The following is a 17,097-nucleotide window of genomic DNA, read 5'->3' on the forward strand; positions in this document are numbered from 1 at the left end:
CTGCCCGCGGCGGAGAGTCACGCCGGAGCTGGCCGGGACGGGACACAAGCAGCCGCGACTGGGCCGCTCTACTTGATCTTGGATGACAATTTTTATTACCAGAGCATGAGATACGAGGTGTACCAGCTGGCTCGCAAATGTAATTCCTCTTTGTTCCTAAGCTTAAGAACGTTTTCCCCCTTGTAGGAAATTCAGTGCACTTCAGCTGCCTTTCTTTAAGTGCAGGTGTGGAACATTTATTATTCTTAATTGCTAGATGCCTGCACTATACCAAGCATCAATCTTATTACTCTATTATTAGAAATTACTAGGTCACTTAAAGCCTTAGCATGTTGATCTCAGAAGTTACTACTTAAGCAGCCCCGAAGGTGAAATTGTTTGCATACTTGTATTCTTTTCAGGGTCAGAACTAGCATAGAAGTTCCTCATTCACTTAAAGCCTTTCTTGTGCACGTTGCTCTCAGAAATCTTTATTTGAGCAGTTTAAAGGTAAAATGGTCTCTTTATGCTCTTTTAGATTCCTTGAGCTTCTGCCAGCTATTTTTAGACTGTCCAGTTGAATGCTGCTTGCAGAGAAATCGTCTGAGAAGTCATCCGTTACCTGACCAGACGATAAATTTAATGGCAAGAAAAATAGAAATGCCAGATCTCAAGAAAAATGCATGGGAACAGAACAGCCTCATTCTGAAAAGTTTTGATTGCACTTTGGAGGATGAGTATGCTACTGGGACGATGCTGGGGTTTTCACTAAGTACTGTTTTCATGAATGGGGTGTAGAAGCTTTTTGCTGTGTCTAAACTATGTAAAACAATTCTGTAGGGTAATTTTTGGAAGCCCATCAGTTACACACCATATACGCCAGTTGTTGGGAACTCGCGGCCACCATTCTTTGCAGAGTTAACCTCAAAACTAACTGCATTTCTAAACTATTTTTGAGTAATTTACATAAATTGTTAATACATTAGGAGTGGAAATAATTTGCTGTGGTTTTAGCTGTAATTGTTTTTCGTCTAACTTGCCGTACAAAGATTATTTAATTGCCTCAAATTTAACTGAAAACTCCCTTTTTTTTCTTGTATGAAGTTTCATTACAAAATGAAAGAAAAATCTTCGGTGAAGCTGTTTGATTAATGTGGGTTTTGTTTGTTTTCTTAGTGAGCAGATAATTAGTTTGCTGGCCACTGCTTTGGAAAATCCAGTGAAGCAACTGGAGGAGAACACTGAGCAAAAGGTAGTAGCTTGTCTGTGCAATCACAGCTCTGTCAAATGATGGTGAAGGAGTGAGTGATTCCGGTGTTGTATTCAGAACACAGTGATGACAGAAACTGAGAAACAGCTACTGCATTTCTTGATTACAAAAGCCTACACAGAAGAGTCAGTCCTATTTGAAGTGGGTACTTTTGTCACCTTAGTAAGTTAAACCACTGAAATTTAAATTATATGTCCTAGAGCAGTAAAAAGATTTTGGAGCTTGGAGCCTTTCCATCACACTGAGGAAAATAGTTCTCACTTCTGACTGCAGCTCTGTCTCTGGCAGTCACCTGCCTCTGACTTCAGAGGAGCAGGTGTGTGCTGCACCATCACTCAGTCTAAATCAAATGACAGTCTAAATCAAATTTAATGCCTTTGCATGTATTCTTCCCTTCTGTTGGTCACCCTGGCTAGGAAGCAGATCGAGCAATCTGTGCGGCTAGTGCTGTCCATCAGGCTGACCAGGCCTGCAGACGCATCATCTCACAGACAATGAAGGCTGCAAAAGGTACGTGTAGCACATTCTGCCCCGAGACTAAACCCATGAAACTCCCCTGGCGTAAATTGTTAAGGAATCCCCACCCTGCCGGTGGGACTGAGGCAATTGCCTTCAGAAGTTTGGTCATAATTAGTTGTAGAATGTGACTCTGTGTAAATTTTGTCTTTTAAGATTGAAGTTAAAAAGTTTGGCTTTAATCTGCTTTTAGATAAAAACATACTTCCAAGTGAGATGAAGAGCCTGGCGGCAGAACTTAACAAACTCAAAATAGAATTTTTGGAAGACTTGCGGCAAGGAAGAAATTTGAAAAGCCCTATTTGCCTACAAAATCAATATTCTGACCCTGCTACAAGTGTCATTTCTTCATTCCAGCATGAGGCAACAAATGTAGTTAATAAATACATTTTAAAATAGTGAGAGTGTGGTGGTGTCTTTTAGGAGGCCAGAGTGTTTAAAATTTAGTACTTTTTCAGTACTAAATTTCAGTACAGTTGAAGATGTGTGAGATCTCCAGGTTCCTGCTCTGGAGGCTTGTGCCTTCTCAAACTCCTCTCCCCATATGGAAGAGAAATACCACCTTACATCCTCTGTTTGACTTTGAAGATCAAGCCAATAACAAACCATCAGATTTTATTTAAATTTCACAGAATCATAGAAAAAGTTAGCCTTGGAGGAACACTTAAGTCATCTAGTCCTGTTTCCTGCTTACAGGGAGACTAACTTCAGGCTGGATCAGCTTTCTCAGAGCTGCCTCTGGCTGCAGTTTTGGAGATCACCCCCTGCATGGTGACCTGCTATGCTCCGGCAAATGGGTAGCAAGTACAGAGAGCACATGCCTGGGAAGGTACAAAACCAAGAAGCAAGAGGGTTCTCTCTTGTTTCTGTGACGCAAACTGCAAAGCACCTGAAGCTGGAGGGTTGTGTGCAGGTACACACGCGGGGAGAATTAACTCCAGTGTCCAGAGGAACTTGGTGCTACCTCCAATGTTGCTAATAGGAATCTACTTACAAGTCCCATATGCAGCAACAACCACCTCTCCATGATAAAAACTCAGATTTCAGACAGAGAACCACTCTTGTTAAGGAGGAAATATGAGTAAGAGGCAACAAAGAATTCAGATGATGACCAAATGGGCAAGATTAACAGTGGAAAGGAATAGAAGCATGTCCTGGGTCAGCACCGAAATTAAGCATTTCAAATTAAGACTCCAAACATGTTCCTCACACTGTTCCTTGCTTACCCGAAAGGTAAGCTGACATTCCTTACCATATCTAAACCACAGCTAGTTCATCAGTTCCACCTGTTGAAGCATATGCAATTAAGAATTAACATAAGACTTAATTAGAAAGTGTTATTTTATTCCTATCTTACAAAAGCAAAGCTTCACAACATGAACTACACTAGATATAATTATTTCAGAATTAACCTTGTCATCTGAAAACATTCACTACACAATAAAATTTATTTTACAACTCTTAACAGGTTTCATTTCTGCATACAAAATATGCTCTTTACACTGAAATACATATTATTAACAAAGCAGGTACTTAGAAGCACATACACAAAGATTGCTCAATGAAAAATGCTTCAGCAGGGGATAGATTTCCTGCAGCAGAACATCCATTTGCTGTAGATTTTCAAAGAAGCTTAAGATGAATAGAAAACTTGCCAGTGAAGACTTCTAAATTACATTCCCTTCGTCAAAAAGAAACAAAAAGCAAACACCCCCCAAACATTCTGGAACAAAACAAATAGCAACAGATCATTTTGCTAGGAAACACTGTTGGAACGTCTTCCAACACTGAGTTTTATGTTAAAATGCCAATCAATGTTTTATGTCAAAATCCTCTTTATCTAAACATGTAACTGCGAAAAAACCAACTATTTTTCCCTATTAGCTGCTTCACAGTTGGCTTAAGTATTAACTGAGATAATCTACTAAGATACTCAGTCTAATATTTGCATGTTCATCAGAATATTCATAAGAATAAGAAGTCTATGTTGAGAGAACTATAAATAGTGCATGTTAAAAATGTCAACGAATCCATAAAACAATCCATTACAATAAAAACAAAAAATCCACAGTTAATTGGGTTTTTTTTCAACTACAGAATTTAACAGAGTCAAGCTATGGAAAAATTTCAGCTCATTCCCAAACTTCCCTGTTAAGACAAGTTAAAATGCTAATCACTGCCTTATAATATACGGATTTTTTTTAAAAAACAAACAAAAAACCCAAAAACAAACAAAAAAGAAGTTAGTGCAGTGCAGCACACTGAGAACTCAATATGAAAAGTCCTATTACCCGAGGACTCGAGCCCACAATTCCTGCCAAGTATCCCTCCTTGACTCTGAGTAAGGCCTTACTTGTGCAAGGGAATCATCACGATCATACTCTAAAACAACTTTCCAGTCCTTATTCTGCTCTTTAAATTAAATAGTATGTACAAAATTATGAAAAACTAATATGAAAGTTCACCTTCCACACCTACTCAGTAGACAGAAGGAAACAGATATAGTCATGGTGACGTTTGGCACAACTGAACACACAGCATTACACTGAAAAATTAATAATTAGTCAGCAGGGATCCGCCCCACAGATCTGGTTGCAGATCAAGGGATGAACACCAAGGCCTGCTGCTGCCGAAGAACCCCCCTGCAAGGGAACTTGCAAGAGGAAAGAAGGAAAAATATTTTTTTAATTGCTCAACAGTTTATAGATGTTCAAGCTAATTTTCTCTTCCTTAGGTACTTCGAAGCAGAAACAATGGTATTAAGTCAGCAGTATTAAAATACTTCTAAACAGCTATTTGTAAGGTTTGGGGTTACAATTTTTTTTTTTTTTATACTGAGTTCTATAATTAAGAACATATGTTCCCCTGCAACAGAGGATCCCCTCCTAAATGAGGGCCCCTTTTCAGTAAGATCACACAGGCTTCTTGCAGTCAGTGACCTATTTGTGATCTAATTCTTCTGCTAGTTAAAATTTTGTTCAGGAGCATCATGGTTCAGAAGTCCTTTTTCTAAATCGCCAAATCATTAGCTGACACAAAAAGGAAAGTTTATAGTTCACAGGCACTGTCAGTGAAAGTCCTAACGGATCAGAAATGGCATAAATGGAATGGATGAAATCTCAAAACCACACGTGTGCATTTTGGAGTTAATCTCTGTACTGCCACCAGGAGAGGGAAAGGCTGGAGCCGCAAACCAAAGAGAACTCTGGGGTTCTGATCGGCATCATTCAGTGCTGGAAGGTGCTCCTGGAGCCCCACCATTTCAGAATACTCCTTGGAGCCACCACAGCTGAGGAATACAAGTGTGCAGCAGCTAGCAAAAGGCAAGGAAAATGATCTCTGTAAATCACTAATGCTCTTCAACAGTAACATCTGTTGATCTAATACTGTATTTTAGCCAAATTTAGATTTTTTCGAATGTGCCAATTCACAATCAAAAGAGGGCTGTCACTCCTGCAGTATTCTTTGACTAAAAAGAGTCATGTTGCAAACCTGTACAGGAGCAGTAGCTTCCAAATGGGATTCCCGTTCAGTCAACTTTTAGTCCTTAAAATGAAGGACTCTGTACGTTTATGCACACAGAGTTGCAGTTTTGCTTATAACTTAAAAGTGTAAAGCAACAAAGAGACATTTTGGAACTATAAAAAGTGTCATTATGAAAAGTGGAAATTACATTCTGTTTTACAAATCCACTGAAATGGGGTTTGAACAAGGCCTGAAACCAAAAACAGTTTCTGGAGTGGTAGTGTGTTATCATTCTTCTTCACTACACTGGAAGTACTTCAGTGGTATATTTTTGACGTCATTACTACAAGACTATGTGCAGCCAAGAATCCCATTTCCTTCAACTGGTTACTTAAGCACAGAAAATTCAACAGTCAGTAAATTAGGTAGAGAGAAACATATTTGGTTCCCAAATTTCTAATTCACTGAAGTCAAAACTACTTCTAAAGCTAAAATTCTCAGAAGGGTGGTTTCTCCTACGTTGATCTTACACTGAAGTCATTGTAAGTTTTTTCCATCAGCTTCAGGAAGTTTTAGCTCCCAGAACAATATAGATTTGAATAAGCCAAACATTTGCTATTCAGATTCCAACCTCTGACTTGCACAACATGAATAAAATCTTCCTGCTTTAAACAAAACATATCTCTTGCCATATTTTGCTGATACTAAAAGGAGAATACATAAGGGAAGCTTTAATTTGCCTCAAGTAAGACAAACTAAGGTAAAAGTGCATGTCTAAATATAGGAAAAGTAACAGTTCTTCACTTTTTTGGAAACATTACAAATTCCTGTGTAGCAACATTAAGAGCTTTTATTAATTTTGCTAAGATGTTTTATTTTAGGTTTAAATTAAAGTGCCTGTTCGTTAGCCTAGGTGCTTCTAAAGTAAGATGTACAGCGTAAAATAAAACCCCAACATGTGCAATGGACTTCATGAACATCTTTAGTTACCATTTGCCACCGACAATTATTAATCACAACGACTTCAAATGTAGCCAGCCGGTATTTCTTCACCTACCACATGAACAGTTCAGATAACCCAGAAGCCTTTCCCCTTATTTCTACCAAAGCCACAACAGATGTGGGGGAAGGGACAGACAGACTGACTTCCAAGTTAGCTGAAGTTTACAGTAAACTAGATTATACAACTTTCAAACATACAGGCAACCTGTAAGTTGTAGCTTGGCCCAAGATAAAACTGAACAAACGTTTTTTTTTAATTTGTAAACCTCTTGTTTGTTTCTCATAGAACTTCTATCAGCAAGACAGAAGTCCAATTGTGCAAACTTTAAACAGCTGTACAAATTAGTTTAAGGCAGTTAAAAATCTCACAGAATATATATTAGTTCTACAAGCTCTTTATTATGACTGTTAAGAATTACCTTTGAAAAAGAATGACATGTAAAATTTTGGTAAGTGTAGTTTAAAATAAGGTGTCATATTTAATTCTTCTCTTGTGTAATTAGCGAACGACAAGCTTTTAACTCTCTTTTCCTACCAGAGTTTCATTCATAATCACCTGTTATCTTCTAGTTTTGTGACGAGTTTTAAAACTAATGGTTAAATTAGTGTTTGAGCCCTGGCATGAAGGGTTTTCACTATACTATGCAAAAACTTATTAGTAACCTTCAGATTACAGGAAGTTTTACATCAAACTGAATTCGTACGTGAAAGTTGCGTCTGTTTCTTTTTCCAGTTTGGAGTAGCTAAATTTTTAAGCATAAGTAAGCCTCAAAAGTAACCACGTGCCACTGAATTAACTTTTTGTATTTTAGGATTAATATATTTGGTCTTGCCTAGTAAACGGTCCAATAATTGCATCCTATGTTTCAGGACACATGCTCTGCTTCTGTATTTGTAGAATGTTTATTGGGATTAAGTGCAAGCAACGTAAATTTAGCAACCAAAGCATGTAAATGCATTCCAATTCTTATAGCACTCTCAGCTTTTTTGAAAGGCTACATATAAAATAACAATCACATCTTATATAAAATTTCCCTGGCAAGTTTTACAACATAGAAATAAATTTGCCTCCTTTGTCAAATTGATTAATGTGAAGATTCCTTATGGGAATGTGCAAGCTTTTCTTCAGCAAGTATGAAAAATATATTGTAATATGTTAAAAAACTAAATGAAAGCATGTTCTCAGTCAATGTTGACTATGTTGGCCTCTTGCAAAATGGCAAGCAAAGTCATACTTATTTTTACACTTACACCCACATATGTTGCACTGGAAAGGATTTTCAAATCCATGACATCCCATGTGAATAGTATAAAGGATATTGTCCGCAAAGTACATGTCACAGTGTTGGCAGTGATGCAGAAGCTGAGGGTCCTGAACTGGAAGGGTTGGAGCCGGAGTACTCGGTTGACTGTTACTTATGCTGGGAGTACTGGTGTGGGCACTGCGCTCACTGCTGGGACCTGCCACGGGACTATAGTTCCTTTGATTGTGTGTAGGCCGAGGATCTGGGCTGGTCGGAGATGAATTTTGAGGAATATTTGCTGACACAGCTGAAACCACAGCAGGAGCAGCAGGCTGCTGTATCATGAAAGGCTTTTCATCTTGACAGGAAACAACATCAGGAGAGGCTGGATTTTGGTTTTCAGGTGGCAAGCTAGATAACTGTCCGGCTAACGTAGAGAGCTGGTTTAAAGGATTATCTACCATAAGGTCTTGTGGATCTCTTGGCAACCCACCGCTCTGGGTTGATTTTGTCATACTCTCATAGGCTTCCGTCTGGATATTTGGGATTTCGTGAGTGAAATCATTAAGGTAGTCTGGTTTCTGAACCACCATGGAAGGTGGACTCAAATTAATTAATGCTCTTCTGCTGTACCCTAAATTGCTGGTCTTCTTCTGCAAAACCCCCCACATTTTCTTGCTGCTTAGGGAAGACCTTGTACCCTTGACAGGCACCATTTTATGTTTGCGCCTGCGGTGGTGAGATAAATTGCTTCTGTCACTGCAGCGAAAGGAACACAGTTCACATTTGTATGGTTTTTCACCAGTATGCGATCGCATGTGAGCTTCCAGGTGACGTTCATAAGCTGATGCAAAGGGACACAGATGGCACCTGTGCGGCTTCTCACCTGGAAAATTAAAACAGATTATACTACAGCATCTCCAAGTGCTTGAAAAAAGCATTTCAAGGAACAGAAAGTAGCTGACTGGGAGCTGCTTATCAAACAGCTCAGCTTCAGAGTCACTGCTAGTCTTGAGTTTAGCAGGATATGTGGTGGAAGAGTGGAGTAGATTAAGACATCTCTGCCTCACCCAAGTGATAGCAAACACAATTAAAAGATGTGACCAGAATTAGCCTAACAAATAACCTGACTAGGAATTGCAGCAGTGATGCCAAGGACTGAATGCCATGATGTCTGTGTGGTGCTCTTAACTGGATCCAAACTCTACCTCGCCTACAAAGCACATAAGTAGCTGGCTACAGAAATGTCTGTACCACCAAAGTGTAGTCAGTAACTGTGTTTAAACATTGATGGAGGGTATCCTTTTGATATCTTCCAAACATTCCTATTATCTAAATAACCTGTGCATCCACTCAAGAACTGAATTTTGAAAAAGGATCCTGTGGCTAAAGAGCTCTGAACGAACACAAAAGGCAGCTAATCCCTGGACAGCCATGTGCTCTCTCAGACATGAAAGTCAAGTATTCTCCTTTCTGACAGGTAGGACTTTGCTCTTCTATTAAATACTTAAGAGATATTCACATTAACACTTTTAAAAGTACTTAGAAAACTTGCAAACATAATTACAGGCCAACACATTTGTAACACAATACTTTTGAGACTTCTGATTTTCCTTTCATAGGCTGATCTTCTAGGAGTTTTTAGATCCAGGTCTGCAACATTAGAAAAGTCCTAAAGGATTTGATGCACGTTCAGGTGCTGAAACGAAACATCATCTTATCTTCCTATCTAGAATGTCAGATCAATTTCTAAATCACTGTTGTGCAACTGATTCTCTTGCCACACAGCCTGACAAACTCAGAAAAAAAAAAAAAAAAAAAAAAAGGCAAGTAAAGCGAGTGGACTCCTCTTCTTCAGCCTTTATGGGTTTTTCTGGAGCATTTTCTATCATTTTAAACCACAGGGCAATACATCTGGTTTGTGGCTTTCAAAATCCATCTAGAACAACTGTAGAAGCCAGAGATCTGCAGGCAGCGAGAGCCACTGTGACACAGTGAGTGCTCTACAGGCCCCGTAAGATGGGACTGATAGAGAAAACCCTTCCCATGCTGAGCATCCCACAGTTTGGAATCACAATTTAGCACACTGAACAGAAGATTTTTTTTTTTCCCCCTACATCACTGGCTCTTCAAGAAAAGAGCAAGCAATTTTTGTGCTACTTTTAAGCATGTTATTTGCACCAACTGAAAATACAATTTTTCCATAATCTTATAAATATATTCAGATAGGTGGGTGTATATACACATACTGAGACACACACGTGTAAAGAGCTGGAGATCTGGTACAAACAATGACATAAGACTGACAAACTGTGGGTTCACAAAGAGCTTGTCAATCTGAATGGTCTTCATTCTAAACTGGTTACACAGAGACAAATATTCACATACCATGTTGCACGCCCTTAATACGACACAGCTGGTGAACTACTAATTATACTGCTGTCAGACTCAGCATGAAATTAATTCTGTGGCAAGTTGCACTTAATGGTTGCGTGATCCTGCCTGGGCCACAATTACTTTGGCAGACACCTTGCTGCACTCATGTTATCCCGGATGCATTATCTGTTTCCTTGCAGAGTTCTGAGGCTACTAGCCAGCTATCACTACCTGATTTTAATGCTGATTCAGTCACTCTGAGCCTTCATAGTTCATGCAATCCACCTCTTGGCCTTTTGCCATGCCTCCCCTCCATGCTTCTGAGCAAAACTACACTCAGGTCTTGGATTTCCTTGCCCTTAAGTGAAAAGAAAAAAAAAAACAACAAAACAACCAAGAAAACCAAACCAAAACCACCCTTCCTCGTTCTGGAGTCTCCTGTTTCTGTACAAACTAACAAATTGGGGCTTTCTGAAGAGCTATTAAGGTAATGGCCAAATGGTGTTGCCATCAGCACACCATGCAGTGCTGTATTAAAATTAAGGATATGAAACAAATTGCAAGAAGGCAGAGGGGAAACTATACAGAGAAACAAAAAGGCCTCTGGCAGCCCGAGACTGTTGTCGATATTATAGGGTATAGGGCAATGGATTGGTACAGGGAAATGAACTGTTATCACTGCACAGTTACTGGCATTTCACTGGGCACCAGAGATGTTTGAACTAGTAATTTGGCTATGAAGTGTTGACTGGGTGAAGGTGTGTTCAAACTGCTGAAGCTCTGACAGACAGTAGGCAGAAACCCCCAGTATCCCCCTCTCACAGCTAGTTTGCTTTCTGGAATGGAAATAATTCAGACTGCATGATTTTAAGTAGAGTAATGCATGCCTTCAATTTGGCTACCTTATCCTAGCACCTTTGTGGAAGTTTCTTTGATGAAGTAAGTCATGCATATACCCTCTGATAACGGGAACACCTGGAGCAGCACTGAGACAATTGTCAACCCACATGAAAAGCTCCATTCTTCTTGTATAATGCCAACAATGTCATATGCTACAACCATGAGAAACTACTCAAAATGTTAGTCAAGGCATAAACCCAAAGTATTATGCTTTGCCCTAAAACCCAAATTTGTGTAGGTCATGGAATGTTTGTTTCTGGATAATAACCACTGGGTCAGAGAATTTTGAGGACATTTCTCAGTATCCAATTCTTTACTGAAATCTATGTTGCTTTCGTATACATTATGCTGCAACTGTGCTGAAATGGTCATAATCTGCAGCAGGAATTGTTCTGCTACCTCTAGCCACTTAGTGACCTCTACTCCCTAAAGGAGGCATTCTGAAAACTTCGAAAAACTATAAACCTAATATTTGAGGGTATAAAAAAAGCTAGGCAGCTTCCAGGAATAAGAGAAGGAATGCTGACACACAATACCAACATTTTGATACTTAAAGAAGGAAGATTTCATTTTTTTGCTCTCTAGTATGGCTAAAATTTATTACATTTAAGTTACAACACATTATTTCAGTTGTTCTGTTTGAGAAACCCCATGCATGCCAAAACCATCTCAAGAATCAGCAAATATACCAAGAACATCAAATATATCAGCAAATATACCAACATCTTCTAGTAGCAATTTATATCTCCCATCACAGCTTTAGCAGCCCATCTGCTCACGTTGACAACTGGGTAGCAGTAACTGTGGGCCAAGGGATGCAAGTTTTTAGATGGTAATAGCAACAAGCTACTGAAAAGACATGAAAGTCAATGTTACTTCTGCATCTTTAAGTACCATTTAAAAATGAGCTGCCTTAGTCTGCAGTACAGCTTCTCCCACTACATGACGCTCATTTCACAAGCTCAGAAATAGCACTGCACAGAGGAAAGCTGTTAAAAGAAAAATAACTTGTCCACATGCCACAAGGCAAATGGTAGGTAAAGCTGTAACTGCTTTCTGAAAAACTAGACCAAAAAAATGCTCCAAAACACACTGCTGCTTTACAGATCTGCAGCAAGCCATGGCATTAACACTGTGTCAGATGCAGGTACACAAGCAACAGTATTTTATCCACTACTGGAACTACACAAAATTTCCACTGGGAATCTGAAAACAGCAACAGCTACACATAGAGGTAGCTCATGGTAGCACAAGAGAGGAATTTATAAAATCACAGAACCATTCTATGACTATCTTCAGAGTCTAAACCTCACAACTCTTTTATTTCTAGTTGGTTGCTATTTTCTATCCCATTACACCTTGTCAAAACAAGCCAACACTGCAGGGCCAATGCAACTGCTGCAGTTTAAACCCAGCTGGCAGCCAAACACCATGCAGCTGCTTGCTGACCCTTCCCTGCCCTGGGGGAAAGGAGTGAACTGTAGGATAAAGGTAAGGAGACTCGTAGGCTGAGCTAAAAACAAGTTAATAATTGAAATAAAATTAAAATAATAATTATAGTAATAATAGAATATACAAATGACTAATGCACAATGCGACTCTCACCACCTGCCAATTGATGCCCAGTCCGTTCCTGGCTAGCAATCCCAGAAGAGGGAAAAAATCCCAAAACACAATTCCAGAAAAAACAGAGCTTCCCCATCAACCTTCATGTCTATACTGAGCAGGACGTTGTACAAACGTGGAATATTCCACTGGCCAATCTGGGTCCGTTGCTCTGGCCATGGTCCCTCCCAGCTTCACGTGCATCCGCACACTAGCAGGACACAGGAAGCCAAAAGGACCTTGATTTCTTAGCAACAACTGAAAACATCAATGTATTATCAACATTCTTCCCATACCAAATCCTATACTGAATCCAAAACACAGCACTATTCTAGCTGCTAAATTAGCTCTATCCCAGCCAAAACCAGGACAGCAAGGAGCGCTGACTTCCCCCAGATACATCCTGGGAGTCACTGTGGAGAAGCAATGGTTCACAGCAAGGTGAAAGTCTGCCTAACAATAACCGTACCTCAAGAGAGCTACAACTACACCCACGTTACAACAGCGTGTCTTCAAGGTGAGTCCTAGAATGCCACCTACCCAAGACCACTGACATAATACACTTAGAAGCTTTAGGACAGTCCATACCAGACTGGAAACCTACAAAAACTTCTATTCTTTGCAGAACACAATTTTTTTCTCTCCTTTCGCTAGTTAGTTAACAGCCATACAGTCTTCTGTATCAGTGTAATATACTCAGCAGACACTGAAATCAGACTTCACAAGGATCTTTGCCAAGAAGTCGAACTGACTTCACAAACAGTTTAGGATATTCTAACCTTTACATGGAGTTTTGCTTTTCAGTGTTATAAACCCAACAGTGGCAAATACTCTTTAACAAGCACAGTAAGTGCTCTTACAAGTCACAGTAAATATCTTTTTTTCTCTCCATTACTGTTATTAATCCCTTATTTGATGATATGCCCACACATTTGCGTATTCTACCAAGAAAACTTTATTCTTATTCCTGTTTTGCACAACGTTCTAGATGTTTAGCTATGAAAATATTCCTGTTTTATACTTCCACAACACAGGAGGAAAAGCCGCTATAAATCTCCCTGTGGCAGCATATACATTTTTCCCTTTTCTGATTAGCAAGGAAAAACTAACAGTTACTTTTAGGGCCCTTCAATTTATACTGATGCTTTCATGCTAAACTTTACTCCCATATATGTTTACTTCAAATTCAGTAGTCTGCAATAACGAATGTAAGTTGGAATTTACATAATTTAAACAGGTACATGGCAAACTTAAACAAAAGTAGTACATTAAAAAACAACAACAACAACAACAACAACAACAAAAACCCGAGTTGTTGAGTAATTGTAAGAACTATCACACTGCTTAAAGATGCTAACTCCTCCTCAGATACAAACTGCAACGTTAATACCACAATGTCTCACAGCGAAGTACTGGGGGGTATTTCATACCTGTATGGATTCTGATATGCTCTATGAGCCGTGCTGTTCCTTTGCTGGCGTAGTTGCAGTATCGACACTTCAACTTTCCATCAAATGTCCTTTCAAACCCATCCACTAACATTCCTGAGTTTTCATCCAGTGAAACTTCAACAGAAGGATGATCCAGACCATTCTGATCACCCTCTGTTCCAGCTGTGAATAACACAACAGAGATGTCAATCAAGAATCCGTGGGACACTATCTATCATGCTATGAGAATATGCCAAATATCTTTTGCTTCCCTATGCACTTGTCTTTAAATATATAGAACTATAAAAACATACCCTAATCAAAACAAAGGTACATACACATCTTTTGTGATGCAAAATGCTTCCATACAATTGTAATCATCTGCATAATTATCTGGAATGTAAACACTGCATTCTCAAAAAAATAAAAGCTGATATTAGCTTACCTCCCTGAAGAGTCTCTGCTTCCTTGTCTCCGCTAACTGATCCAGAAATCATATTTACATGGTGAGTCTGCTGTGTAAGATATTCCTGAAAATCTTTTACGAAGTCCAAAGGTTCTGGCTTTTTTTCACCCATATTCACTCTTTATGTTTACAATCTCTTGTGCCTAGAAGGAAAAATTTTTCAAAATGCAGGTGTCATTGAATTTGAATGCATTCATAAAAAACAAGTTAGTTTGGGGGGGGTGTGTTATGTGAAAGAGTACGATTATCATACAGCATAACTCAACACACAAATTGACAATCATAAGAATATTATTTTTAGAATTTTTAACTCATTAAAGATCACCAAATACATGACTGTGGAAGCCATTTTCAGCAACAGTAATAAAAGGACAATATCAAATTGGATAAAATAACATAATACCCAAAATCAACTTGTCCTTTTTTTTTTAAAAAAAAAAAATATGGATTATACCTGAATTTCAGTCCCCTGCTAAGTAGCAAACATGCTCCAAACTGTACTCCCAACAGGTCAGACAAAAAGCACAGAGCACAGCTTCTCCACTTTTCCTGGAAAGAAAAAAAGGAAACGTAGGTCTATGATTGTTCCCAAACCCCATGAGCTGTAAGAAAGAAACCTGAAAAAATAAATATGTTATGAAAGACAGATTCTAACACTCTACTGCTGTTTTATTAAAACAATTACACTTCCACAAAGACTTTTCAAAGACTGCATCCACTCCTTCATGTATCTCACTGATCATTTTAATAGCTTCTCTGGTGAACACGTGGCTCCAAAAAAGTCCCAGAGTTGGGCAAGTCAGTTACAGCAACTGTAATACTGGGAAACCAATTGAATGTTGCTGATTAACAGAGATGAAAAGAAGCCTTATTTCATAGTTCTCCCAAAATCTGAGTCTCCTATCCTGCACAAAAGTCTTAATCCATTTCATTATTTTGCATTGAAATAATAAAAAAATTCACTAGAAGTCACTGGTCATGCTCTTTTCTGGGACTGTAAATGACAAACCTCTAGAGTCTCAATTTGCAATGAATTTGTGAAGACAGAACTTAGGATTCAGTTGGAAAGAGGCCAATGAGTCAGTCACATTATTATTCCTGCAGGTTATAATCAGAAAGTTCGTAATGCTACATTTTCATTAAGAATATCTTTCTGGTTTTCCAACAGCTACTAAATAAAGCACTACGTGACCTACAAAAGCTCAAGTCCTGAGTTCAAGGCCACTTTTAAACACACTCCTGTATTTTCAAAGTTAGTTACAAGCATTAGTTCATTTCTGGCATGCAGATGAGTATGTTCTTTCCCATCATACCTAAGTGTGCTCAACTACTATCATTATTATCACCATTAAGTTAGTTTTGAACACATCTTTATGCATCTATTTTGCCTACCCTCTTTCTTTCAGGTGTCACCAGCCTCGTGTAGGCTTAAGTTAATTTGTGTTCCATTTGTTGGTGTCTCCTGCAATAAAACAAGGATATCAGGATATGAATCAAAGATACAGAAGAGAACAACAGGACATTGTAGAGTCCTGACTCACCAAATTATAATAAGAAATAACAATTTAAAATTAAACCATTCTAAATGTTGAATGGTTCAACATGAAACATTAAAGGTCCATATTTTCACAGAAGAATCCATGTATCCCTTTGTGTAAGGCACAAAAACTTACTTGATCAATCACTTTTGTAATGACATTTTTAAAGAAAACTAGACAAAATTTTTAAAATCTGACTGGTGACATTATTTTGGTGATCAACTGCATAAAACCTCATTCCCCTACCTCATCTGATTTAATTGGAAAACATTCATCCTTCTTTTTTTTATATCAAATTTATATTACCCCAATTTAAGTACCACCTCAAACCTCTATATTTGTATGCACAAAAGAACCTTTTGTGACTTTATGTGGTATTTTTTATGGATATGCAAGCAGCAGTTCTCCTTTTCAGGGAAGAATGCTACAGATCAGATGCCGGCTATGTCACTACTGCAAACTGGTAAATGTAATTCCAATTATTAGAAACCTGAGCAGACCAGATCATGTTTCATGCACTTGAACAGGCTGATCACACTAGAGGATCCTCAAACTCTACTTCTACAGAACATTTTCTGCATAAACAACTACATCTTCTCCAGCTTTATACCCTGACAGGTAGAATCCTAGTTATGCATTTTCTACACAGGCACAACCGCTGGATTTAACAGTAGTTACGGTGCTGATGTGGAGTAAGTTAATTGTCTCGTTTATTATAAATATTTTTACTAAAGAATTCTACCAAAGAAAATAATTCAGACAGAGTAAAACCAGTAGTTTAACACACAGACGAAGAACTCATACGGCAGTAATTATAAAGAAATAAAATCATGACTGTGAGTGTATGTACCCCATTTTCTTTTAAGGAATAAAGGGGAAAAAAACAGGGAGGCTGTCTCTGCCCCAGTCTCATCTTTTCCAGTGCAAAAGACTTAGAATAAGGAAGAAGGAAGGATCCCAAACTCTATCCAAGTCTTTCCTGCTCCTTCTCAAGGCGTTTTGCGCGTGGGAAGGGGAAGAGGAATCGCCGCGCCGGCGGCTGCCGGGCCGAGCCCCACGACCTGTCATCCGCCACCGAAAACTGCCGGTTGCTCCGCCGCCCCCTTCCCACACCCGAGAGCGTACCATCACCCCGACCTTTCCTCCACCTTTCTCCGAACCACGCCGCCTTCACGCGTGGGCGCGGAGCGACACAGCCACGGCAGAGCTCCGCGTTAACCCGGGGTGTCCCCCCCCTCCCCGGCTCCAAAACAAGGGAGAAGCAGCGCGGCTCTCCCCGCCCGGCTCCCCGCGGCCAGCCGGGAGC

The 17,097-nt window shown here is 39.2% G+C and overlaps 2 protein-coding genes across 3 annotated transcripts; one reads left to right on the forward strand and one right to left on the reverse strand.

Moving 5' to 3' along the window:
* Window positions 1-3: 3 nt before the first annotated feature.
* Window positions 4-3,986, forward strand: PSTK (phosphoseryl-tRNA kinase; the record flags this gene model as incomplete). The annotated part of the gene is made up of 5 exons (XM_026851558.1): window positions 4-139; window positions 518-716; window positions 1,156-1,231; window positions 1,666-1,759; window positions 1,959-3,986. Coding segments are annotated over 5 exons (711 nt in total), but the record flags the coding sequence as incomplete, so codon positions are not given.
* A 610-nt stretch (window positions 3,987-4,596) lies between these two features.
* IKZF5 (IKAROS family zinc finger 5) lies at window positions 4,597-15,716 on the reverse strand. 2 transcript variants are annotated; one of them, XM_026851379.1, is made up of 6 exons: window positions 15,646-15,716; window positions 14,708-14,802; window positions 14,233-14,396; window positions 13,788-13,970; window positions 7,484-8,362; window positions 4,597-5,078 (listed from the first exon to the last, which is right to left on the reverse strand). In XM_026851379.1, the coding sequence occupies exons 3-6, from the start codon at window positions 14,363-14,365 to the stop codon at window positions 4,993-4,995; spliced, it is 1,281 nt and encodes a 426-aa protein (XP_026707180.1). In that variant the 5' UTR covers window positions 14,366-14,396; window positions 14,708-14,802; window positions 15,646-15,716; the 3' UTR covers window positions 4,597-4,992. The 2 variants fall into 2 exon arrangements, with proteins under 2 accessions (XP_026707180.1, XP_026707181.1); XM_026851380.1 differs by having other exon boundaries at window positions 4,597-8,362.
* Between the last annotated feature and the right edge of the window lie 1,381 nt (window positions 15,717-17,097).

Source organism: Athene cunicularia, assembly GCF_003259725.1.
Source record: "Athene cunicularia isolate RWA chromosome 6 unlocalized genomic scaffold, athCun1 chr6_part1, whole genome shotgun sequence".
Classification (NCBI taxonomy): domain Eukaryota; kingdom Metazoa; phylum Chordata; class Aves; order Strigiformes; family Strigidae; genus Athene; species Athene cunicularia.

Coding starts and splice junctions, on each gene's coding strand:
- IKZF5 (XM_026851379.1), bottom strand. CDS start 14,365: ATGGGTGAAAAAAAGCCAGAACCTTTGGACTTCGTAAAAGATTTTCAG. Junction 8,363..13,787: donor GCATATCAGAATCCATACAG/GTATGAAATACC, acceptor TTAATTTTCCAG/GTGAGAAGCCGCACAGGTGC. Junction 5,079..7,483: donor CCAGTGCAACATATGTGGGT/GTAAGTGTAAAA, acceptor GCCTTTTGCTAG/CTGCTGCACACTTGTATTCC.